At 41.1% G+C, this 27,145-nt stretch overlaps 1 protein-coding gene and 1 long non-coding RNA gene across 7 annotated transcripts in view; both read left to right on the top strand.

The window, feature by feature from the left end:
• LOC120756230 (uncharacterized) overlaps nt 1–18,394 on the top strand; it is a 179,078-nt gene extending 160,684 nt beyond the window's left edge. For 4 of the 5 annotated variants that reach the window (XR_009208107.1, XR_009208106.1, XR_009208104.1 and 1 more), the window contains 7 exons: nt 2,624–2,768; nt 2,894–2,983; nt 4,116–4,313; nt 12,105–12,290; nt 16,049–16,224; nt 16,665–16,752; nt 18,286–18,394. This is a non-coding gene — a long non-coding RNA (uncharacterized LOC120756230). Of the gene's footprint in view, nt 1–2,623; nt 2,769–2,893; nt 2,984–4,115; nt 4,314–12,104; nt 12,291–16,048; nt 16,225–16,664; nt 16,753–16,863; nt 16,958–18,285 lie in introns of those variants that run through there. The other variant, XR_005702079.2, reaches the window with a different exon arrangement.
• Nucleotides 18,395–18,495: 101 nt separating this feature from the next.
• The window catches only part of RET (ret proto-oncogene), a 76,957-nt gene continuing 68,307 nt past the window's right edge, over nt 18,496–27,145 (top strand). For both annotated transcript variants that reach the window (XM_058421557.1, XM_040071748.1), the window contains exon 1: nt 18,496–18,572. In XM_058421557.1, the coding sequence (XP_058277540.1) occupies nt 18,527–18,572 (46 nt within the window). In that variant the 5' untranslated portion in view covers nt 18,496–18,526. The remainder of the gene's footprint in view (nt 18,573–27,145) is intronic.

Raw genomic sequence — 27,145 nt, 5'->3', positions numbered from 1 at the left:
TGCACAAGGTATGCAAGTCCGAGGCTTCATTGTATGCCTGGCTGAGTTACTGAATATTAAATCTTGTGTGTGCACATGGAAGCACTGAGAGGAGAGGCACAGAGACACATAAACCTAAGTATGTATTTTTTGCATCTGCAATTTTTTCTTTGGTGTATTGAGAATGTAGTCTGCTATATTTTTTTTTTCCCAGAAAATACAGGAAGTTGGAAAATAATATAAGCATCATACTCATAGGAAAAGCAGTCAGTATGCAGCCAGTCCAGAAAAATGAAACTCCTGACTGTAAGAACTTTATAAATTGTGAGATATTTGTAGTGGTTCAGCCTGTGCAAAACTGATCAATAAATTAAAATACTGTTGTTCAGCAAAAGCTTGATCAGTTCAGGTTTGCAATTAACTTGGACTCAGGAATTACATAACTCTGTATCTTTTCTACCTTTCACATCTTCTCACAATTACTTTTATTTCCCTTAGTGTCACAACATCATATCTTAAATTAGTTGATAATAACTTTGCTAGGGTCATATCTTGCATTTTATAACCTGTTTCCTATTTTGCATCTCTAGTGTGGACCCCATGATACTGTGCGATGATAATAAATTCCCTGAACATAAATTCTCTTCAAATTTAGAATCTCTCACTTTTTGATACATAAAGGTGGCATTTCTGATCTGTTGGTTATTTATGAACGTCATAACCCGAGTAATGTAACAGGGAAACATACTGACGCTGTAAAAAATTTGGTTTCATTAAATATGTTTGATGTCATTGGGATGTTAAAATTATTTGATGCAAGACCTTTGGATGGCTTACTTTAAAATGCACATAGGTAAATTTTCTTAGTCATATTCATTTTCCCCCTGTCCATGCAGACAGTGCAAGACTTTCTAAGACTCTTAAACCAGGGAAAGAGTGATCAGCTTGTGAAGAATAAAATCCTCAACATATCTGAGAGAGTCACGTGCAAAGGGCCTCAGTTATTTTAAGCCAATACTTTTGTCTAGAAGTAGTAAACCTACTGTGAGGAAGTTGATTATTATGGGAAGAGGATGCCAGTGGACAGCAATGTGGATAAAGGTGTTAGCAGAGCAGCATGGCCAGGTGTTTTCTCCATTCCCAGGGTGCAGGAGCAGCACTGTCGCCGGCCAAAGGCTCAGGTGAATGCTCTGGGGTTACTCATATTCTGGTTCCTGGCTTTATAAATCCCATTGTGTTGACAGAGGGGTCAGTTCTCTGAAGGTGCTGTCATGTGATAGGGGATGCTGACATTACCGGTGCTCCCCTAACAGAAGGCAATATGTGGGTGTGAAGTGGGCTTAGAGAACATAAGCTCTGTACAAACATCGTGCTCTTTCTGCAGGTTAATCAGGTCTTTTATTAAAGACCATGAAAATGTCAGCAGTCTGAACAAATAAACCAGAATGGTAACTGAGTGTTCATTCAAACAAAGAAATATAACCCCCCTTTTTTTATTAATGTTCTTCACACCGAGAGAAAATGGATTAGCATTCTAATTAGAAAATGTATATTTTAGAAATATTATCTATTATCTGAATGTACATTACACATTAATCTTAAAGAGATGACCACACTTTAGGCCTGCAGTACCCATTTATTAAGGAAAAAAAATTCTTGATAAACAGATTAAATAAATAGAAGAAATAACTAATTAAGTAACCTTTAGTATAGGATTAATTGAGAGATGATAATGACAGAGAGAGAAAATATGACAATTTTTTTATAAATCAAAAGGCCAGTAATTTATAGTTTTGGTCAGAAATATAAAATGCCTTTCAGCCAACCTTTTCTTCCAGGTAGTGGTGAAGTACAGTTATCCATGGAAATATATTTTTCTGAATACTGGATGATGAGACTGAATGGTGACTGGTCTTAAAAGATTCCACTATTGCATCTCAAATTCTACATTAGCTATAATTAATGATCTTTCCAATTAGTGTAATTCCCATGATACTGTTCTAGAAGGGGCTAGGAGAGGTTTATGTGTATTGGTTTTTTGTGAAGGTTATTTTTTAAATAATATGAAAACCAGCTGACAAGCCAGTTTGTTTGCTTGCTCTTCTTATAACACTTCTCTCACTATTTTTAAAATATTGTAGTAAATTTTGTTTGGGCTTGCTTACCTGTAAAATAAGGCTAATATAATGACATATCTCCTAATCATTGGAAAGTGGGTTGAAAGACAGGAAAACGATATGTTTTGTGCACTGTAGATAGGTGGGAATACAGTGGTAAAGCAAGATGGATTAAATTGCAGCAAGGAAAATTTGCGTTTGGTATAAGAAGAATCATCCACTCTTTCATATGGAGGAGATGAAGCATTGGAACAGAAAGCCCAGACACAGACTCTGTAATTTTGTCTTTTTGTTTTTCTTTTCAAGGACTGGTAAGTCCACATATTAGGAATGACAGTCATGTCTGATCTTTCTGTGGAGCGGGGGATCGACTGTGTAACCTTCGTAGAAGAATGAGTGGGGAAGGAATCATTCATCACCTATCTAAAAAGACTGATGAGAAAGTCACTATGCGCTTCATCATTTTTTCACTGTATGAAATGGTTTTTGCCTTTTTTTTTTTTTTCCTTTCTTTTCATTGTTTCCAGATGAAATGGAACAGGGTTTCCTACATTCTGTCATTCTATAGATGTTGTCAAAGTTGATCATACCTGCAGAACCATGACCACATCTTCTGGATCTTCCCTGTGATCCCACATTTGCCTGTATTTGCATTGCCCAGCTGGAGACAAGGTGAAAGAGAAGATTTATACTTAGTAATCCAAGGTTAATTCTAACTGACATCTTGTTTTGGCAAGGCTTCTCCTCTTTTATACGCTCAGCTCTAAGCTCTGGGTTTTTGCTGTTTTTTGACACAGGTGTGGTGTAGTGCCATCGTGTGGATTCAGGATGGGTGGAGGCAGAAAATTGGCTTGAAAGACAAAAGCAGGTGTGGGGTGGGTGTGCAGGTAAGTTGGAATCACCACAACCAAAGAAATGAGGGTGTTATTCTAGAGCATCGGGTTCTGAATAGCCAGTCCTCCAAGATTTCTTGAATAGTGAGCATCATTAAATCTAGTAAACTCTGAAGTCAATAAAAATACATCATTGTAAACCAGAATTTGTCACAAGCAAAACTATAGATTAAGAATTCTTTGTAAGTGCTCTTCTCCTTTCCTAAATGTCTTTTTTTGTTGTTGCATATCTATCACGACTATTGCATGATCAGTGCAGGCAGGTATACTTGCAAAAAAGTTTTGTTCTTTGCATGACAGTCTCTTAACCAAGCTCAGCAGCATTAATCAGGTTGATTATGCCAGGAGAGTGGAGCCCAGAATGGGACAGAAAAAAGGGACACACAGAACAGTTGTAATGGAGACTCTCAACTGCTTTTTACATGGAAGCAACTAAGTCTGGAATGGGGCTTTGCAAGTAGTCCCCTAAACTGGATCACATTTTGCAGAATCTGTTAAAGAAAAATACATAGAAGAGATCACCAAGTGGGATGTGAATTAAAACATAATGTGATACATTGTGTTGTAACTGCCCATGGAAGAAAAATGCTTTATTGTTTGCCATGTAGAAAATAGCAGTGAATACTTCGAAACTTTGTAATGAGTTAAAATAACAGTCTGGAAATCATGCAATAACAGCTTAAATGCCTACATGGTTAGTTGGGTAAACTGCTCTTGGGTAGCTGATTTTGGGCCAAAGCTAAGAAAGTTTTCATCATCATTATTCTTTGCAGAAAGGTGTTTGAGTGTCTAACAGAGTTCCTGTTGGGTACTGTCCCTGTCACTGAACATATTATCCAGACATTAATGTTGATAGCTTTGCCAGTGTGTTTATGAGAAAGGCCAAAATCTGAAGAGGCACAGACTAAACTAAGTCCTTCCTTCCTTCCTTCTCTGCTATGGCTTTAATACTGTGCGTGAATAGGAAATCTATTATTACCTCTAGTGCCTGTCTTATGGATTAATAGCAGAATTTTGTCTCCCTGCATGTTAACATGCACTGCTCTCTCAGCAGCAATAAATTCCCCCAAAGGTACCAGCAGTTCACCAAAAACATTGAGTCCTGTGTTCTTTTGTTTCACCTCAGGTGCACTATGCCTGAGATTTCATACAAGCGAGTCTGCTTGATGACTGCTACATGAGAGAAGCCACTTTACTTCTTTAATTACTTATAATGAAGGATCATGGGATGGTGATGTCGTCATTTTAAGGCTGGCTATGTCTAAGTGCACTGCCAGGAAGAGGAAAGTTGAATGATGATTTACGTACCTTGGACAAAATTCAGGTAAAAACCACTTCAAAAATGTTAATTATTTGAGGTCATTTTCTATTACACAGGATCTGTTCTTTAGAATTTCTTCCAGGTTAACAGTGCTCAGCCTGGGCTGGTTTCACAAGAAAAAGCATCAACTGTGTGGGGGAGGGAAAAGAAAGAGACAAAGGGTGTGATTTATTGATGTGCACTTTGCTATTTGTGACTAACAAAGAGATGGTTCACAAATGTCTCAGACTCAAAGCTGTGATCTGTCAGAACTGCTGAGCTGGGGAAACACTACCACTAAGTAAAAATAGATTGGTCAGCAGTTGCAGACTTATCTGTAAGCAGGTCATCCCATACTATCTTCATGTGCAGCAGGCAGACCATTTTGCTGGGTTAGGAGAGTAAGATAACTTTGTTGCTCTGTTATGTTTATCAATCAATGGTTTTAATTAGTTACATCATTGACTAATAAAAATCCTCCCTGATTAATTGATTTTTTTTTTTTTTCCTGATCTGGCTTACACTTGCTTTATTACAAGGTGATTTTTCATTTGAACCAAGTACTTTATTATCAAAGTGCAGAAGGTTTTTATCACTTCTGAGGGAGCGGAGGAATAAAAGTGTGCAGATGCGAAGGAATACTGACATCTGTCAGGAAAAAAGATATTAAAGGTACTACTGATCAGTGTTAGTCTGATAAAAAATATTTGAAGGCTCTGTGAAATAGTTGTGAGGGTCCCCGCATTTTTTTGAAGTCTACTGCCATGTGCAAAAAATCAACCTTTTTCAATGATGAAAGGGATTTGGTTTAATATTATAAATATTTTAACACTTCTCCTATGCTTTGTGACAATGTTAATTGCATAATCTGTAAATACTCTTATATATATTAATCAAAAAATCTAAAGCTTAGTTACAGTTTTCTTAACACCTCAACTCCAACACCTCATAGAATCAGAGACTGTCCTGGACTGAAAGGAATCCACAAGGATCATCAAATCCTGCTCTTAGCCCTGCACAGGACCATCCCTAAGAGTCACACCATGTGCCTGAGAGCATTGACCAAATGCTACTTGAACTCTTGAAAAGGCAAACTGTTATCATGGGTAGTGATGTGCATATGAATTTGCTCATCATAAGCCTGAGGCAAGCTTTGCCGTGGCTAGCAGATCCCCTCACAGTAAACAAGTGGTGGCATTGACTTGGCTCATGAGATCCTAATCCACACATGCATGTCATTATAGCTCATGATGGTAACTCTGGAGTGGCAAATATGCTGTATGTGTCACAGGAATGAGTTTCTAGAATGTCTGGAAACACTGGAAGAACATCTTGACTAAGTTGTTACACCTAGACTTCCAGGGGAAATGGCCTGAGTTGTCCAGTACATGTCGGATGTAGGACTGGAATGCTAGGCTGGAAAGTGTGAGCCTTGAATAAGAGTCTAAGCAAAGCAATTTCTCTTGGCATATGGACCAGGATCTAGTTTTATTTTTCTTCATCTCAGTGGCTTTATACTGTTCTAGCATTGAGCTAGTGTTCCAGTGTCTGTCACTGACCATGTTGGCTGTTTCCCTTGATTGAGAAAATGTTCTGCTTGCTTGTGTCTGTCTTGAGAAAAAAATGTTATTAGACTAATGACCCGGAGCACCAACACAGTAATGTGATTGAAGTTCTCCAAAGACTGTTGTGGGTTCATCTGCAGGCCTAGAAGTCTGACTAATACCTACAGGATCAGAGTGAATGACACCTTTATGATTTTCAGCAGATAGAGATTTAATGAGAAAACATCAAACTGACTTAAGATGTAGCAGCCTGGTAACTGATTTTCAACCAGATCAGGCAGTGGGTGTTTAGTGATGACTGTACATTGCAGGAATGAGGAATGTACACAGCTAAGCTTACCTGGGGCTCCCTGCCAACTTCCAGCAGACAGGTAAAGCTTCCCTTTGTCTCTTCCTGCCTGTTGAATACTGTGGTCCTGGTCTGTATGTACTGATTCTGAGCTCTGTTCCCAGCTAGGGACTCTGGGCAACTCACTTTGTATCACAGACCACCTTTGGGGTCTCTAACAGCAAATGTGTTTTTCAATGACTCCATTTTGAGATGAATAATAATGAAAATGGAGAGCACGTGGTTAATGTTCATGCAACACTAAGAGAAACAGGCATGAGTTATGTTCTATGAACAAGATTGTACTTCTATCACAGGAAGATAAATCATGAGCTTATTTTGTACTGGAGCAACAAAAGCAAACTATGTTCTTCTAATACTTGCAGCAAACTTTTTTCCTGGCATAGGAAGTAGTTGAAGTGCTTTTGCTGCAGCAACTATGCAAATAGGAAATACTCCAATACTGCTAAGGCATCATAGCTCTACTTTTTGGTACCTGAAGGTTTAAATGCCTATTGTTAGCCAAAGGTTCTTGAGCCAGTAGCTAATGAATTAGTTTCTGCAAATGGAGAGCATTCCTGTAATTCTAATGCATGTGCAATGTTTCCAGCTACGAGTCTTTGCTAAACTTTAGATCACCCTTATGCAAAAGCAGTGAAGCAGATGATGTGTGAAAGGGAAAACTGTCACTGCCAGATCCTGTGTTTTAGAGTATGTCCACTCACACACTGGAGGCAGAGCAGCTGCCTCAGCCAGGCTCTGAGCTGAACTCTGGTGACAAAATCACTAGGCTGATTCACTGGAGCCCGGTGCAGCAGGTGAAACCCTCTACCACTAGCTGTGGAGTCAGCATCTTTACACTATGCAGGGGAAAAGAATGTTGAATAGGGGGCACATTCTATTTGGGAAAAAAAATATTTACTCTGTTCCCTTCGCCTTTAAACTCGGTCAAGAGTCCTGTCCCAAATGTTGCAAGCTCTGACACCTGGGACTGGCTTTAGATGCTGACTAAGGAGATTGCAGGCTGAGCCATATGTGAGCTGCTTGCTGATCTGCACTGGGTCATGGATGGCAACAAAGCAACTTTCATTCATTGCACAGCTTGGAGCAATAAGGCCACTCCTGTGGGCTCTATCAACAGGGGATCTGAGTCACTCTGCTCTGTGACTCGCAGCCAGTCTGTAGCACCCAGTACCAAAGTCTAGAAATAATGTGGGCTTGGGACCCTAATTTCCTCAGGAAGCAGATCCTGGTGAGCCCTATACACGTGAGATGTCTTTAGTCAATCCTGACATTTCACTCAATGTTTGTGCTGGAAAAGTGGCTCTTGAATAGGACATTGACAAGGACTGAGCTTGTCTTGCCCTGAGGGTGTCCTCCTGAGGAGCATGCACTGCTCCCATGCAGTGATGCATGTCCTTAGTTCAGGTCCCTTCACTGTGCCTCATGTGAGCCCTGGTGCTTTTATGTCTGTATTATACAGTCCCCAGGGAAGCACTTGAACACTTGGTTGCAAAAGCCTCATTAGTAGACAGAGAAATTACACAGAGAAGATGTAAGACAAGAAGGCGTAGACAAGAAGAACTCAAACCTCAAAGTTCAGGAGGAAGCTGGGAGTACAAACAAAAAAAAAAATTCAGAGGACAAATCTTTAGTGTGATCTCATAGTGGAGACATTTTGAATTCCGACTCATGCAGGATTGTGTAGTGATATTAAGTCACCCTGCTTAAGTTAAGTTCTGAGTCATCTTTATGAAGTCACTGCAGGTTTCTTATGGAAATAATCAATGAAAACTTCTTTTCAGACTTATTTCAAGCATCTCTTGGAGGGAAAACTATTTTCTGGAGTTTTCCCTCATAGGTAATCACAGGAAGTTTGAAGAGGATAGGTGTATTGCTGACACAGGTACAATGGCATTTCAGGATGTACTTAAAAAGACTGGATTAGATTCACAATGAGTGCACAGAGCAAATTAACTTTGTCTGAAAACATCCAGCAAAAAGGTTTGATTAATATTGTAGAGCAAGACTCCTACGCTACCAGCCTCAAGTTTGGGATACACTTAGGTAAGGTTAAATCTTGGACATCCAAAATGGAAAATGTTGGACGCAGTAGGTGCTTTAAGATTACTTCTGGGTTGTGGTTTGAGGTTTTTTATTTAACAACTTAGAAGAAGCTATTGCTCTTAACTTCACCCTCTGATAATGCAGTTCCAGTTGGTTTGTGCTAGAGCCTCCTGTCATTCTCTATTTAAACTTCAAGTCCCCAGTGACTTGGAAAACTGTTCTGGCAGAGTAGGCATTCTTGTTTTCAGTCTTCTACAGAACAAGATGTCACCAGGTGACAACCTGTGTTTCCTTAATATAGTCAACAAGGTTCAAAGGACTTAATCCATGGCCCTTTCTTGTGAATGTCTTACCATTCTGACACTGTTTCCCACTAGCATCTTAGGTGGTGGGTATTGAGGACTGTCAGCTTAATGTCTAACGTTGTACTTCAATGTAGACTGCTTAATTTCATGTCCTCTAATCTGTGGAATCTTGTTAAGAATTATTGTGCTGGGCGTGCAAAAAAAAGTAGGCTCACCAAAGGCAGTACCCGCTTAGCTTCTTGGAAGACTCTATTGAGCCAGTCTCAGGTACTTTTAACCTGTGCTTTCCTCTTGTTTGCTGGCCAGAGGCATAGAAAGCTATGTATACTTTTTTCAAGCAGGCAATTTTTTGTTTAATTTGATTTGGCATTAAGCATCTTTTCCACGTAGACATACAGCAGCTCCTGAAAAAGTGCATCCGACAGCTCTACAACAGATCCCAATAGCACTGGGATTGTGGTCAGTAGAGTACCGATAAAATCCCTACGAAATAATATGTAAGTCGTTACTATTACATAGGAATCTCTCCACTCTAGGACCTCATTTCTTACAGTCTCCATGATCATTAGTTAGAGGCATTGCTGCTTTTTAATGTACCAGACATCCCTTTCATTCAGAGATGCCTCATGCAAAGCATTTGCTACGGAATCAGTATAAAAAAACTTAAGACAAAACCACCTTCCCCACGGGAGCACTTCCTCAGTACATGTTGATGAAATATGTCAAGACTCTCTAAATTGACTTCTTAGGTTCACTGCACAGTTTCTCTTTCAATCACAATCTTTAGTCCTGTCTGTGCCTTAGTTGTATATATTTTGTTACTCCTTCAATGGCTGATTTATTGGTGGAGAGACCAGCTGTGCCTAGTTTACATGAGCTGTGATATAGGAGGCCTGAAAAGATCTGGTTTAACTTAGAAATATTGGAGCTGTAAAATTGATGACTGCAGGTAGATAGAGCATTGATTTGCCTGATTTCTATTCACCTGGATCAGTCAAACCAGTTTCTCCCAGGTGTTAACTGACCAGTGTTTTAGTGTAGAAAGTGTAATGGGGAAAAAAAAGGCCGTTTCAGGTTGTATCTCATGAATTTTGTTTGTCAGAATCTAAGGGACAAAAGCAAATATTTCCAAATTTTCTCTTCCAATTATTGCGTGGTGACCCTGCCTCATAACTATAGCCCTGCATCAAACACCACTTTCTGGGGCCTTGCTTGTATTCAGTGAGCTCTTAGTTTTAGTTAAATGCTGCTGTATGTGCTAACAAAACTGAAACAGTTGTGTTGAATTGCTCTGAGTCGCCATAGTTAGAAACAAGAAGCTGTTTCCTTCATTTATGCTGCTTCAGAGAAACTCCAAGGAAAACAAATTTGTCTGAGCTAAAATACAAGATGCTCCACAGCCCAAACAAATAGAAACAGACTCTGAGTAGCTGAACTGACCGTGATAACTTAAAAGAGAAACTGCCTAGCCATTGATAATAGGAGACATATGACTGCCATCTCATCTTGTAATACGCATAAATTAAAAATACGATGGTAACCTACTTTTGGTTATCTGCTTTAGGTACTTAATGTTTCTCTTGTCTTTCTCCCCTGAGCTCTGATTCCTGCTCTTTAAGTTCATGGAAGTCAAGGCACAAAGGAATAGCAGAGTGATCTTCTAAGGTTTTATATTATTTCTATGCATATGTGTAAGGGTAGGCATAATTTCCTTAAAACAGAAATTTATCATTCCTTCTATCTGAAAATGAGAAGAATAAATATGAAACTGTCCTCGGTGATTTGATTTGCAACACTAAGACAAAAAAAATCCTCATTACTTTTATAACCTTTTAGATACTTTCTTTATACTGGTAGAGTTCCATTTACTATTATCTCATGCTGTTGTTGCTGTTTTCGCTAAGGAAAGTGCAAGTCAGAGCCTTGTTCTACATAATGGGTAACTGGACAGAGACCCTGTCTCTTCTCAAATAAACCTTATGTAATATTTTGCACTTTCATATAAGTGTATCTTTTAGGAAAGAAATTGTGTCAGTGTATACTTTGGAAAGCTGTCATGACCTGGCATTTTGAACAGGGACCTCGGGGAAGAGAGGGTTGTTCCCATTTCCTTAAAAAATCAATCCACATCTGCCTGTGCATTAAGCCTCTAACTAAAGGAACTTGCACCCTCAGCACTTTCTGAAGACTTTCTGCTAAATCTCCAGAGTGGTCTGTTTGACCACCGTGTTCTCCACTGTACAGAGCCTCAGGGCCATGCAGGATATTAGAGGGTCAGGGACCTCGTGCTACAAGGTGAATCCCTACTGGGCTGGCCAAGATTTAGCACCCTTCGTTTTTTGTTTGCCGTTGAGAATTTTCTAGTCCTTTAAAAATTCGAATTATGATCAAATTCCAAAGTTAAAGAACAGCTATGAGTTATGGCATTTTTTTTTTTCTGTGTGTTGTTCTTGTTTTGGGGCTTGTTTTCTGTTTTTTGCTTTATTAGGAATACCAGGTTGTACTAATATGCTTGGCATCTTTGTCATGGCTACCTACAATAACGAGTACAACAGATTCTTTTCCTTTTATATAGTTGTTTTTGGCCATTAAAAATCTTGTTGTAACTTATGCAGCACTCAGTGTGGCTCCATGTGGTATAATTCTGAAATTTTAATTCCAAAAAGTTTTAGGAAATTGCATACTGGAAAAGCCTACATTAAAGAACAGCATCATAGTATTAGGCAGTCAAAACACGAACAAGGTTTACCTTTTCAATCTGAATTCAGCCCCTTTGTTCAGAGTGTTTGAACATGTAATTGCAGATTCTTGCATTTACCGGACTCTGGGCTTACTCAATGCACAGGAAAAACTGAGTCCTTCCTGAGTCTCAGGTATGTTATTTAGAGGTTACACTTTTGGGTTGAAACCCAGAAATTTACAAGTTCCAGCACTAGTTCTGACACTCATTTCTCACTGTTCCTGAATTAGACTGGTAAGGCATATCACTGAGCAAATAAAAAATGCATGTGGCAATCTCAGTCCTAACATTTTCTCACAGGCAAGCTCTTGATTTCATTTCTAATGTAATGCTCTTTAAAAGTAGAGACCGTGTGCACGTGTAATAGAAAAACACATCCTGCTAGATCGATGGAATACAGGGGCAAACGTGCCTCTATAAACCATGGCGCGAATGAAGATGTGTGACCTGACTATCTGAGTGCTCTCTTTTACGGCTGTGATACCATATATTTAAAGTTATAGTATACTGTGAATCCAGATCTCTTGAATTAGCCTAGGATCATATTTCCTGGTTTCCAGTGATTACGATTTAGTAACACATGGTGCTGAAAGTAAATCAGATTATGTACATCATTTAATGTAATCATTATCATAATACAGGTTAACTTAGAGGTGAAGTCCCTTATAAGTCCTGATTCTGATATTTTTATACTAATTCCTATAACGACTAAATTAATTGTTATTCCATTGAATGTGATCTTCTCTTCATTAACTTTGGTGTGCCTTCATGCTTATATTCATAACTGAGTAATGGTCATGATTTTGTCAGCTCTTCCCTGACAGAATTTGACCTGATGATTTTGGAGACTGAAAGCTCTCAGCTCACCATTTCCCCTGATGGCATTGGGGCTAACCCACTAGTGACATTAGTTATAGTGCCTCTATTTGGAACCTATGGAAGTTTGAAACAACCGAGGCCCTCTCGTTGTCACCATGGCACGTACTGAACCTTGAGGTGAGTGGCAGGAACTGGCAGGAACAGTAGCACTGCTGGGAAGTCTCTCTTGGCCCCCTCATGCAAAGCTGGCTGTGCTTGTTCTAAGGAGCACTGAGGCAAAGTTAGATCTGACAAGATTTTAGAGCTTAGTTGTTGAACTTAAAGCATACGAGTTTTGATACTGCTCAAGGAAGATATAATTTTTTCAGTCCAATTTAACTGCTTTTCATACTGAAACCCAAATATTTATATTTTTTGAGTTAGTTTCTCTACCTTATTAGTTATTTTTAAAATTAAGATATTGGAAACATCTTTTCTACATTTGCAAACTACACTCGCTTTTCAGGTTTGAAACCTCTAGGGTATAGTATGGTTATGTTTTCAATTTCTCTGCAGCCAAGAGAAATAAGGAATGAAAAAATAAAATGAAAGCTCAGCTTTACAAATATTTACTGGTCATTTAGGGTGTATCACAGCTTTATCCGGCTGTTATTATTTTTAATTAAGTTGGAAATGGGGTATTTTTTAAGGCCACCTACAAACTTCAGAAATAGTTGCAGTGGGTAAATCTGACTGTACCTTGGACAGACTCGCTCTCCAACACATTCACCTCCCCTGGGTCACTATAGGGGTACTGCAGCTGGCAGGGAGCAGGAAGCTTGCCTTGGTCATAACCCAGGCTGGAAGTTCTTCATGAACTTTATGAACAAGTAGGGAATTGAGGTTACACATATCTCATGTGGGCTGTTATATTTGACACCAAATTCTAAGAAACTAGGATGAAAATAATTTTTTATTGTTATGATCATAGTAGTGTGTATTATCTGCTGGAAATGGACCTGGAGAAGAGTCAACAAAGGATGTTTTCTATTTTGTTAGCTGGTTTTAATTTATCAGCTGCCAGTTTCAATGTATTCCTCTAACTAGTTGTTGGAAAAATATCTACCCCCTACCCTTCAGATTCTGATGGGGGATGTGTGAATATCCTTTTGCACGTTAACATTTCCAGGCAGATCCCAAATGTTTGTTTAAAAGCTAGAAAAATCTAGCCTTCAAAGTACAGAAGAACTTTACTGCTCATACGGATGCAAAGAGATTTATCATGCCAATATTTGTTAATACCTCGGGGAAATTAATGCCTCTTGAGTAATGGGATAAACATTGAGCCTCAATGCCAATGTGCCTGTGGGTTACAACTGTTGGGTTTATGTTATAGTATGGTTCCAGGCGAAAAGGGTTGTCACTGCAAATGAGATAACCATGAGTCATCAGCCCTGCTGCTGTCCCTGATGCTATCTGGGGACATTCCTGCGGCGGCGGAGTGACAGCCGCCGGCACAGCTCTGCTGGATGCCCCGCTACAGGCACGCCAGGGTTGCAGGCTCTCTCACGTGAGGCAGCGCTCATCATCACACCAAGAGGTTTACATCCCCATTCACTCACACTCCTGAAATCCTGCTGGTCTACAAGAGTACAGAAGTCATAACTTTGGATTTCACTGAGTTTTGGAACTCACAGAACCGGAAGTACAGCAGTCGAACGCCAGTGTGTATCACAGTGACCCTCGCTCCAGATGCCTTTTTCTGGCATAATCGGTGCAGCCAATGCACTTCCAGAACAATCCTTAGAAAAACGACATGAAAACTGAGCTTTTATTTTCTGTCAGCTTAGAGGGCTACTGTAACAAGATAGATGCAAGATGACATGAGATTCTGAATAGAATTGAAACAAGAGAGCAACCGTTGGTTGTAAATATCGGGAGAACTTGTTTCCTCCTCACATGGAAATGCTCCGGCATAGTCATCCTGCACTTCATGGAAACCTGCGGCGATAAAGGCAAGAGGGTGAAAATTTCAGATAAAGCAGCGGTTAGAGACCTATTTTGATACTGACTTCTGATGGCACCAGACACTGAGCCTGTGATTTACGATTTCATGATGGTTTTGATAGTTAAGTTTATGCTTTCAGTGAAACAATCTGATAGCCAGGAATCAGGCAATTTTTGTGGATTAATGTATTTTCAAAAAGGCTCTATATTATATTTACAGTGACACTAACTACTGTTGTTGGAGAAACTTACAATTTTATTGGCAAGAAGCAGCAGTGAGGTCAGATGAGGGCAATCCTGGTGCAGCCAGCTCCAAGGAGGGATAGCTTTGTCAGGTCACCAAAGGACATTGGTTCTTCCTCGTCCAGGCTCATGGTCTGTTCTGCTTTTCCTCATCCAGCATCTTCAGTTTTGTCAGCCCCTTGTCACTGTTTTCACAAGAATCTTGGTTTTGCCTTGAAATCTTTTGGATCATCCTGAACTCTTGCTTAAAGTTCTTGTTATCAGGACAGTCTGTAGCACTATCTCCACAAGAATGATTTCTTTCCTCCTGACTTGACAGAAACAGCTCTTGGATTCCCTTCCCTAGGTGCCAAGATGGAGACATCTTCTAGCACTGGTTTGCTGCTTTTTCATGGTAGTCAGTGTTTCTGACCAATTCATAGCACTTTTGTAAGAGAATTTGGGAAATCACACTGCTTTTAGCTCTTTCAGTGCTCTTGAGTGGACAAAAATTAAATAGATAATGTGGATACCGTGAAGTTTATATGTTAGCTATATCTAGCAAGTACAAAAGAAAGAAATTGACAGAAGGATGGGAAAATAAAGCCCAGGGATTGTGGGAAAATGTGTCTTTAAGAACTTTAATTAAGAATGATATGCAGATAAATTCTTTGTCACTGTCAGGATCAAAATTTGATCTATCCTTTTACTATTAGATCTACCCCAGGAAGAATATCTGTTCAGTGCCCCCCTAGCTGTTACTGTATGAAAGACTTGACAGTTTGATCACAAAGTAGTGTTGAGTGTTAATAACCACTTTTTGCAATTTTTTTTTTCCCTACATGATCCACCTCAGACTGAGTTTCTACAGTAACCAACCTCATAGCATGGGGTAAAAAAGTATTTATGTTCTGAACTGATCAAGAATTGGATTTTAAGGACAATGTCCTAGGAGGAGTTTTGCCTGAAAATATTTCAGTGTTCATGTATGAGTGTTGGAAAACATGTAAAGGTGGAACAGTCCTCAAGTGTCCTGCCCTGATGCTAAATGAACATGACCCAAGACTTCCGATGGAACCAAGAAACTGTTATCAATTAGCATCAGTTTCAGGAAGCATTACTGTATTGAGACATCTCAGGGTGCCTTTATAGAAGAAAAGCCTACAATAATTTAATAGCTCAGCCCGCTGTGCCAAACAGATGAGTCAAAGCAGGGGGAAAAAAAAGAGAAGGAATATGAGCCATAGTTTCACAATTGCACTAGCCTGCAGGAAACTGTTGATTTACTTCCAAAGTATTTCTGCTAGGAGAGTGATGGGAGATGTCACTGTGAAGCTTGAGCTTGTCTGGGAAATTAAGGACACCTCACTTTTTTATTCCCCATTTACCAGCACTGAGTTTCATTCAGTTTTCCAAATGCCTTCAGACAAAGAAACCAAGTGAATGACGTGAATGTGTATTTTATGCATAGTGGAGCAGAAGTCAGCTGTTGGAAGGAGATGGTTGCTATAAGCTTGTACTGCTCGTGTAAACTCAAGGGCAGATGGTTCACAGCCTGTGTTGGGACTCTTCAGGGATGTGGAAATCAGGCTGGGCAGGAAGGGTTTAAGTTTTTTCTCCTGAAATTTGAATTTCAAGTGGAAAATTTAAAATATCTCCATTTTGATAGGCTTTTGCAGGGTTTGAGAGGTGCTGCAGTTATGTTATTTTTGTCTTCCATATGGTAGGCTATGCTTCCTGGATGAACTATGTTTCCCCAATATATCATTGCTGACCATAAAGGACAACAGCTCCAGGAAGAATGGTGACTACATTAACATGAAAGATGTGATCACAGTAGCTGGAACACAGAAGACACCTGTATTTAGTCCTGTTCTCATCCAAGTTGGCCAGTTTTTTCCAGGTATGTTGTGTGTAAGCTACAATCCTCTGAAAACACATAAAACTGCTTAGCCTAAAAGCTTGGAAATCAAATGAAAAAATTATTCTGGTGACCTTACTTCTGTTCCTTGTATGACGAACATGATGGCATGTAAAACCAGTTTTAGTGTGCTGGAGCAGAGCCTGAAGCTGGCAGAAGACCACAGCTTTGGCTTCAGTTGCAGAGATGCCAGAAGAGATTGCAAGTCCTTGAAATTCTTCCAAGAAGTCACTTTGTCCTGGATGAAAACTGGCATTTATCAGTGCAGATGATAGTGGTGTATTTTAGATGGCATCAATATTGATTTGTATACTGCACAAGCTTTTAAATATGATTTAAGATAAAGCTTAGCTTAACGTAAGACATTTCTCCACAAAGCATTGATTTAATGTTAATGTTTTGTGTTGCTTTCTTTGCTATAGACTTTCCTTTGGTTCATGGAGACTTCCCAAGTATCCTTCTCAGTTCCGTCTTTCAGGCACTCGCAAAAGCCCCACAAACACTTGACACGTGAGTAAATACTCAAAAAGTTTAATTTATACTATTTGACAGGCAGCTTCAAAAGCAAATAATTAATGGTGGTCATTATTGTTCATTTCAAATTCACTATAACCCTTCTAGTTGTTTCGACTTGGCTTATTGTTTTCACAAGCCTTACGAAGACCATGGGAAGAAGACCCAACTTGATTAAGCTCTAACACAAAAGTTAAAATAGGTTAGTTCTTTTACCATTCCTATAGGGCAATTTCTCGTACTCTGCCTCTTAAAGTGCTGGGTATTGTAAGCACAGTCTTTATTAATCTAGAGATAGAATTTCCAATTTGACTTCTATTTAAATAATCTATACCAGTTCTCGCTAGAAGCAACGGCACCGAGTATCAATCCACTCTGTGTCTACTTGACCTTGCTTGGGCGTTTCAGAATGTGAAGGCTGGGGAAGCCGAACGCCGTAGCTGCTCATCTGCGTCTGAATCCTGACGACCAGATCTCTGGAGCAGCGCGGCTGTGTGGAAGCAGCGTCAGCTCTCGGGAGAGGAGTAGCAAACATCTCCTGGGCAGGTTGAAGACGCCCTGACAGGAGAGGCGCTGGCAGAGGGGCAGGGTTTGTTTCAGCCGGCAGTCGCCGCGGCCCCTCCAGAGCCTGCGCGGGCGCGGTGCCCGCGGGTGCCGGGGGCCGAGCCCGCCCCGTCCCGGGCTGCCCGGGGGTCCGGCGCGGCTGCGGCAGCCGGGGCAGGGCCGGGCGCTGCGGCGGGGCCGCCGGGCGGAGGCAGCGCCGGCAGCGGCGCAGCTGGGGCTCTGGGCGGTGTTTGTGAGCGGCGGCTTTTTCGGAGTGCTTCTCTCGGCGAGCCCGACCGGTGAAAGCGTATTTCTGCTTTGGCTCGGTTCGATTTCCCACCCGCCCCACAGCCACCCCCCCCCCACCCCCCGCTTGCGGTTTAAAAGTGGCGTTTCGCCGCTCAGCGGGACGCGTGCGTTCCGGGTTACTTTGGTTGGCTGCCAGGTAGCGCACATCTTTAACAGCATCCTCCTACCATCAAGCAAAAATTGTCTCCTCTCCCAAGGATTAATTATTCAACACGTTTAATGTGTTTCGGCTGGCGGAGAAGGCGGCCGCTCGGGTACATCCTGGTGCCGCAGCGCCTGTCCCCGCTTTGTCTCGCACCTGGTGTGTTTGCGCGGCTCGCCCGTCTTCGTCGCCCCGAGCCGCCGCCTCCCGCTCCTCCCGCCCGCTCCCGCTCCTGCCCGCGGGGCCGTGGGACGCGGGCGGGTGCCGCGGGACTCCGCGGTGCCGCCGCCCGGCCGCGCACCTTGCCCGCGGGGATGCGCGGGGCGGGGCCGCCGCTGCGCCCCTCGGCGGAGGCTCCGCGGGCGGGGCGGGGCGGGGGCTGCCCGCCGGGCGGGGGCGGCCCGGGCAGAGCGGCCCGCCGGCCGCGGAGGAGGGGCCGGGGGCTGGCCGGAGCCGGGCGGTGCCGCCGCCCGGGCAGCGCGGGGGGTTCGGCGGCCGAGCGGGGGCTTGGCTCGTGACTTCGCTTCTCCCCGCAGAGCCCGAGAGGCGCCGGCACCGCTGAGAGGACGAGGCGCTTTTTTCCCGGCCGGTGGCGGCGAGGCGGCACCGGACCCGGGAGGAGCGAGGGAAGAAGGACAGGCGGACGAGCATCCCGGCGCGGGCCGTCCCGTCGCGGCCCGGGCCATGGGCCGGCCCGACTGAGAGCCCGCGGACCGTCCGGCAGCCCGGCCGGTGCTGCCCGGAGCGCCCAGGCGGGGCCGCGGCAGCGCGGGGAAGATGCGCTCGGCGGCGCGGACGGCCGGGTTCCTCCTGCTCTGCGGGGGTAAGTACCGCCGAGCCCGGCCCCCCGCGAACTTGGCGGGGCTCAGGTACCACCAGCGGCTCGGTCCGGCTCCGAAAATTTTGCCGCAAATACAGACGAGATATAAATAATCCTGATACGTTTTCTTCGTTTTCTAAAAGCTAAGTTAGAACAGATGTGAGTTTGCTTTTCTCGGAATTTATGATGTGAAAAGGAAAATATTAAAGTATATTCCCATTTTAAGTTTCTAAAGCATAATTTCTTCTCTGTTTTCCTACTCTTGGGGCTTTTTGTATCATCAGATAAAAAGGGTTTTGGATTGGTAAATGAAAATGACCGGAATATGGATAGTGATTGGATTGTAACTTAGATGATGCTATCCACAGATGTCAAGTTTCTAAAGCAAACAGAAAATCCATTATATCTCTTTTTCTTCCATATGGCTTTGTTTGCTGATGGATTTCTGACGTTTACGTGAATAAATCAAAGTTGTATGCTAGAGAATGCAGTACAACCTTGCGCATTAAAATTGCATTTATGAAAAAAGGTAAAGCCCAAACCAGCCTAGTAGTTCACTAGTTAGTCTAACAGTGAGTGGAGTGCAGCATTAATTCTGCCCTTGTGGTTCCCCATAAGCGTATGACTTGTTCCTTCTTGTTATTAATTCAGATTAACTGTATTAATTTGCACCATTTTAAACTACTTTCTGTACTTGCAGAGATTATAAAGTTCCTGTTCTTAATTTTTTTTTTTCTTTAGTATGCTAAAATACTTGAAGTCGCCCTTATTTTTTCTTCTCTTTATTCATTAGTGTTAAGGCCTTATCTTTGTAAAATATCACTGGTAGTGAAATGTTGGATATAAGGAGATAAAATATGTGGGATATAAACACACACGTCTAGTGAAAAAAATAAAGTGGGTTGTATCCCAAGACATTTCACTGTCAAGAAGAATTAGCGGCCCTTGTATTGCTAATGGATGATCTATCATGCCTACTTTGCTTTTATCTTCAGCAAATCCATTTTCTTTAATGTTTTTGGCAGAATTAGGAGAAATGTAATTTACGTAAGTTCTTCAGCTTGAGGGGTATGTTTTCATTAGCCAGAATGATTCACATGCATTTGCTTGAAGATGATTTTCAGTGATTTCTGTTTAGGTTGATGAGCTTACTTTGATTCATGCTGTGATACCCCAGATTATTGCACATCCTGAGCTAACTGGTGTTAGGAACTCCGGAGCTGCTTTCTCTTATGGCCTTTTTTTTTTTTTTTTTTTGTCTGCAGCATTTCCCTTTCAGTTGGACCACCATTTGATTTTACTTTTAGTTGTACAACTTCACGTGAATTTTATTCTGAAACTCTCAAATGGGAAAAGTGTTCTCTCCGCTCAAGATAGATATCTAAACATTTCTAAATATCAGACCTCAGCAGTTGGAAATAGTTTCAAAGACTTTTTATTATTAAATGTAGCCATAAATTGTTAACTTTTGGATCGGCCCATAGTTTGGAGGAATATTATAGGAGCTAATTTATTTGAGTAGAGTAGGCTGCCAAGTAGATTTTTTTTTTTTTTTGTATATTGCTTGCGTATACTTAAAATTGCAAATATTTGAGAGCTCATGCTCTCAGCTTTGATTACTGATGCTTAATACTTGGTTCCCCATAGTTTCTACTAAAACTATGGGGAAGAAAAGTTGTATACATTTGTGCCCACGCTTTAAGGTAATTGTATTCACAGTTATTTCAGGAAGTCCAGCGTATTAGTGATGTTCTGTGGGTGTCTGTTGGTAGAGAAGCACTGCTTCACATTGTTTGGATGTGTGACACTAATTAGCTTTTATGCAGTAGGAGCTGAGTTTACAAGAGGGGTAAGATGAAGTGTTATGTCTTGGAGGTACTAGCGCAACCCCTGCATGCATAGAGTTGCAGTTTAGAAACACAGCTGCCTTTGGAGTGAGGATGCATTTCCCTCATGGGGAGCACAGTGAAACTCCAGTGGGCTCCATCCTAGGGGAAAGCCAGGGATTCTTCAGTGGTGACTCTCATGCTCTTGCCAGGTGTTGTGAAGGAATCTCTTTCAGGTGGGCAAGACCTCATCACAGAAGATTCCCACCCGCAGTTAACCTGCAGAGATACCCTTGCAATCAACTGCTTTTGGTGCATCTTTGGTTTATCTAAATGTGAAGCTTTGGAACGCTCGAAACTGCTGTAGTTCATAAAACATGTGCTCACAACAAACACAAAGGCATTTTACTGAGTGAGTTAGCATAATCAATCTGGTGAGCGTGCTGTTAGTTGAAAGGATTAGATTTAGTTATTTTGCATTGATGGGTTTCAAAAAACACACTGGACCATTTGTTCCGAAGCAGAAAGGCGCAGCCTTGGCACTTTTTGCACCACAGGCAACGTGTGAGTCTCCTGCAGGCACTGTTCTTAACACGCAGTAGCCAGAAAGAGTAAAAATAAAAGGAATGTTTTTTCCCAAATTAAAGCTTCTGTCTCTTTTACCAATTAAAAGAAATGCGGGGCTTTATTATGGAGTGTACACATGTCTTTTCAAGAGTTTTACATCTTGTCAGTTGTAGGACTTGAGGGTGTTTACCTACATATCACACTGCATGGCTGTTTGGTGCTGGAGTTTTGATTCTGAAAGCTCGTTGATATCAGAGGGAGCCCTTGTTCAGTTAAATGTAGAGAAGAGTGCCTGTGGGAAAGACTTGGTAGGATTGTCTTGTCTGGAAAGTAAATACTATTTGTAAAGGGAATACTTTTGACAAGAACTTCTTCTCAGTGAATAAAAAACAGTTTGTGAGCATTACACTATGCAAATTTTGTAAAATTGGGAGGGAAACCCGCTCGTGGAAATAATAGGGATCCTACTTCAGCAGTGTGCTCTTGAATGCAGATTATTCAAACTTTTTTTCTGTTTTATTGACTGTTATAAAACTACTGTTGAATGTACTAGTTTTGATACTCATTTATGGACTGTTTGGGATCGATTCTTGCAGTGTATTTGCCTGCTGCTAGGATTGCTGCTAATGTTCTGACTGGTTACAATTTACAGCAAGTCCGGGCTCAACTCATGTGTCCAGATCAAGGACAGACCAGCTTCAGACACCAACTGCAAATACTGACATTCTTCTTCCCCAAGTGTAGCTATTTCACATAGTATTTGTATTTCATGATGGAAAATGGGTGCTTTCTCTAGGAAATGAATACCTGTGTGGTTCTGCCAAATAAAAGATCTCCTGTGCACTCACACCTTTAGATCAAACCAGTGCTGATCAGATCAAATGGAGCCCGGACCACTGACTTGAATCAGGAACTGGCTAAGACAGACATAATGTGTGTGCCTGTTTTTTGGGTTTTGTTTTTTAAGCAGTTATCTGATCAGACAATATATGATCAGAATTTTACATTGTAAAGTAGAAATTCTTCTGTTTTATTATAACCCTGGCTGTGGGCAAATCAGTGGAGGACCATGAGAGGCACTTCATTAGATCTTCAGTGTCTTAATCAGGAAGGATCAAAGAGGTATGTGGGAATTTCAAACCCTGCTGCTCTTTTTGATAGGAAACAGGGTATTAATCATGAAGCTTTGGTTCCTTCGTACTTTGTTGTTTTTCTCTGCCCAGAGGTTCATCATCTTACCTTCTGGCTCTTCCCCAGTACTTGTCCTCTCTCTGGTCACCTGCGTTGGACCATGAAACTGCTGCACTCACTGGGGTTCATCCCAGTGCTCCTACCAGGGAAGGAAACTGGGCCCCCTGTGCCTTCGTGCCTCCCCTCATTTTACTCCCATTGTCAGGTCCTTCACCTTCCAATTTCTTCACAAATGAAATTTGGGAGTGAAGTTCACCTCCTGCAGCGTTTTCCCTTTCATAAAAAAGTAATTTACTGTGTTTTGTTTTTTTTTTTTTTTAATTCATGCTAATTGGATCCATATTTGTGTTATATTTAGTTCCCTTCTCATTGTTACGTGCTGCCTTCTCGAGGTGGCAGTCAGGGCAATATCTGCTGTTGGCTTGATAATTTCTGCTAGTCAGTTAGTTGGAGTCTTGGTCTTTGGTGTCATTCAATGGTTTTGTTACTATCATAGCGATAGTATAAAGGAAATGAATCCAAAGACAGCAAAAAGCCAGCATTTTAATGCTTAAATCTCATTTGTTAGTCTTTGATTAACAGAGAAGGTTTCTCATAGCATTAACATCAGCAGTCAGTCTGTATGACAGTGTGGGTTCAGCACCTGAATGCAAGATGCGTATTCAGTAGCCTGCCCACCATGTTTTCCATCTGTCTGTCATCTCATAGCCTCTTACATTTTTGGTTTTCTTACTGAAATGACAGACACTGCTGGTGAAAACACATGTATTTTGTTAGTTTTCATTTCCTCCCTTTCCCCCAGTTTGGCCCCTGGCAGGAGGGTAAAGGGTTTGTTCACTTGTTGCTGTACTTTCATGCTTGGCTTGGCAGTGCTGGTCCCGCTCCTCCAGGCTGCTTTCTCTCCCACAAGGCAACCGAGCAAACACAAATATGCCATGGGTTGGAAGAAATCCATACTATAGAAGCTTGGTGTTTTCTGGAGAGCCTTGTTGTGTAAAGGTCACTCAGAGCCTGGCTGTGGTGAGGAGAGAGGATTTGCTTTGTTCAGACTTTGGCATCCTTCAGCTTTCAGGCTGCTGTAAGTGGTGCCAGCTGGTGATGGACTGCAATTATCTCTTGGTTTTGAAATGTAAAAAATTGCCTGACAGTGCTTATTTAGTGTGGGCATTTGTATCAGGAACATTGCAAAACTTACCTGAACACAGGTGGTGGTTTCCTGTAGGAGCAGGGTGGATGTCAAGAGCATTTTCTTCCAGGATTGAGACATGTTCATGCTGCGGTCTGTTCTTAGCTCTTACTTTCTACTTTTGTTTAGTTTGGCAGAAGCAAAGCTTAAAAATTCACCAAAATGTTCTAAAGGAACTTTGGAATTGTTTATTTTCCAGATGATTTTTTTCTTTTTTTTTGGTAACTATATTTTTGTAACTTATATTTTAGAAAGCAAGCAACTGAAGCATTGCAAGGATAAATACGGCAATTTCTGCGGGAGAAGGACAGATTTGAGGTTTGCATATTAGTTTGGTTAGATCAGGATTCAAATTAAGTTGACAGCTGCGCTACACATTTGCTGGTTGTCTCACACTCACTCTCAGTTTTCTGTAAAGTACCGCCATCAATTACTTATCCTAAGAGTATCACGTGCGTTGTTGATTGACTGACACAGTTCCAAACTGGGCTGTACTGGAGCCAGTGCAAAGTAGGGAAGCACAATGAGAAACCTTGCACAATCTCTAGAGTGATAATGCATCAATGAAAAACAGCATTGGAGAAGCCCTAGAATGAAATCTATTCAAAGGCTTTACTTTTACAATGTGGTTTTTTCTTTTATCGGTGAGATATACGGAGATATTCCACAATGTTTTGGCAAAGTCATTATGAGCTTTTTGACAAGTTTTCATGTAGATATGTTGCTAGTTAATAAAGTTATTAAGAAAGTTTTTGTTAACAAAATAGTAAGTCTCTTGAGGTGTGAATAACCAGATGGATTTTGCTCCTTTAGGAGCTTGGGATTTTTAAAAAATTTATCTCAAGCGATCCCTTTTTTCCTCACAAACTGAGAACACAAAGCTGGTTTTTTTTTTAAAGATTACTTCATAAAAGTGGCTAAATAGTTTCAGATTTCTGGATCTTGAAATGAGACCATAAACATACTAGGAACATTTTATCCTAAGAGATGCTCTGTAAATCTGCTGAAACGAAGATGATCATCAGTGCTTTAGAGCCTAAGGGAAAATTACAGTGATCGCAGTCAAAAAAGGGAATTGGAAACTTTGCTGGGGTAATAGTGCCAGAAATGTTGTTTGACTGAATTAGTTTAGAAATTTGGCTGATTGTAAATCAGGTGATTGTAAAAAGAAAATGGATGTATTAGTCCTAATGGCTGTCTAATGGCTTTTCAGTGTATGCATTTAGAAAACTAATTAAACAATATATTTAACTGATATAACAAAGTTGCTTGTGTTGCTGTAGTGGGTGGTTGGGTATTGGGTTGTTTGGGGTTTTTTTTGTTTTGTTTTGTTTTTGTTTTAGTGTCCATTATGGCTTTTTTCTAAGTGAGACAAATTTCAATCTCAGATAATAAAATTAAATCTAGCCTTTTCTCCTAATTCAGAGGCACCAAGTTTTCTGATATGGACAATTCCATTATCTATTCTTTTCCCTTATGAAATGGAAGGACTCATATTGACATGAGTAGACCAGAATTTCATATATCTCTGAAGCCCCTTAAGGGCTAGCTTTGCCACTGAATTAGAGCAGGCATCCTGTGGTCCTGTCAGTGCCGTTCTGAAGGTGTCTTGGAGATGAGACTTTAATCTCCCAGTGGCGTAAAGGCACAAAGAATGGTTTCTCTGGATTTGGGAAGAGTAGGAGTGTTACTGTGGGTAGGTCTTTACCATTCCTGCATAAAGAGCTGATTTTCTTTCAGTTCGACCCTGAGAAGGATGATGTAGCGCAGCTTCTTTAACTCCCTTAAGAGATGATACTTCTACACTGGTTGGCTTCTGGACATTTTTTGTCTTTGTTGATGAGGTGCCCTTCCATACCCTTTTATCTTAAAGTAGACACTGAAAAGTATTTCTGTGCAAAGAGAAGTAAGGATGTAAAAAATATCAATGGTTCACGAGATGTTGAGAATGGATTTGATTCTCTAGGTTCTTTCTCTCTCCCTGCCACTGTGTTGCTTAAATCTTACCCCTCGTGTTAAAAACAGCTCTGTGTGTCGCTGCTCTGAGTTTGGGAGGAAGGCACTGACCTCCAGTGTTCTGCTGTTTGGTCAAGGAGGGAAGTAACAATTTGGATTACTGCAAATAAAATGTAACATAAAGTCAAAGAAAAGCTATTGTTTACTGAAATTTAGCCCATAGCAGTCTATGACTTTAAAAAGCTGAATAATAATAATTAAAAAAAAGGGTTAATTATGTCTATTTGGATGGGAATACCCATTATAGAATGGTTAATACATATATTTATGGCAGTCAGTCATCTCAGTAGACCAGAGGGTTTGAAATATATCTGTACTCTTGGGCAGCAATCAGGCTTGCTTTTACACAGCGTAAAAGCAGACAGTAGGAAATTATATGAACACATTTATATTGCCAGATTGTGGTGTGCAAGACTGTAAGTCAAAAGTGTGCTGTTCATGAAATCTGAATAACAGCGAGGGGAAAGGAAAGAATCCAAAGAATTCTCATCAAGAAAAGGCTTAAAGTTTTTATTTTAATAGGAAAAGAACTTTATTTTCCAGAGGAAAAGAAATTCAAAAATTAAAATTAGGAGCAGTGGAAGAGAGTAGATTTGGGTAGAGGGCATTGGCTACCATGTGAAATTGCACCAAGATGACGGGGAAGTTCTGACAGGACCTTTGGAGGAAGTATCCAACACTGATCATTAACAAAACAGAGTGCTGCTTTGGCACCTGCAGTGAGAAGTCATAATTTTGTAAAACACTTGAGTGGAGCCTTCTCACATTTCTGAAGTACTTAGGCATATGCTTAGTTTTATCCCATATCAGCAAATCATTTTGGACTGGGACTGCTGCATCAAAGCCCCATAAAGAATTGCAGAGTTCCCAAAGTTAAAACTCCCAGGCAGTACATTCAGGTGCCAGATTTCTCTTTGCTCCCATTTGATGTCAGGTTCCCCTTTCCTGGTGTGTGCTGTCTATCCATTGAAATGGCTCTGAGGTGCAGATTTCCTGTCGTGGGACCAACACACCAACAGTCAAGATAACATCTCAAATTCTTTTGCTGAGTGGAGAATACAAAGATTCATCTAGTTTGGAAGCTGCTGCACGTGTTTTTACTCAGGAATGTAGGTGAGGTTGGCTTGCACAGAGCTCTGTATTCCCTTGGTTTGCAGGGTCAGGGCTAGTTTGTTGAGAGTGGTTTGGATGTCTTTGTCCTCCCTGTGGCCTGAGGTTTAGGTACAGTGTTCCTGACCACCAGGTCAGTATGACTAGGCGAAGATGCACTTCTCGCTGACAGCTTGAACCAAGAGCTGTGAGTGTGTAGATATAGCTCCAGTTACTCTTTTGACTGGGTAGTTTTAATGAGTAGCCTTAATAGTCTAGTCCTCATTTAGACCACGGGAAATGCCCCTAAGCCTTTCTGTAGGGCTGTTGTTGCCCTGAGCTGTAGAATTTTGGCAATGGTTTCTGGTTCTACCTTGGCTTGCTTTTCTACCTTTGAACTGTGAGTTATGTATTGGGTGCCCCATTTGTATTTTGATAGTCACAGTGTCTTTGGAGAGAAATGCAGAAACAAATATTTTTTAAAAAATTATTGTCTGTTGGCACAGTCTGTTACTGCTTTTCAGCAATTCTGGGTTGAGCTTTCTCTATCAGAGCTTGTGGATGCCAATGAAGTAAAACATAAAAAGGACTGAGGAAGATGATTTGTGTAAAATGACTCATTCCAACTGCTATTATGAAACAAAAAAAACAATGAGAGTGTTTAGATTTTGGGTTTGAACATACACGTTTTAAAGTAATGA

This window comes from Hirundo rustica, chromosome 8 (assembly GCF_015227805.2).
Source record: "Hirundo rustica isolate bHirRus1 chromosome 8, bHirRus1.pri.v3, whole genome shotgun sequence".
Lineage (NCBI taxonomy): Eukaryota > Metazoa > Chordata > Aves > Passeriformes > Hirundinidae > Hirundo > Hirundo rustica.
Note: the sequence above shows the minus strand (reverse complement) of the source record. Positions and strands in the feature narration are given on the sequence as shown.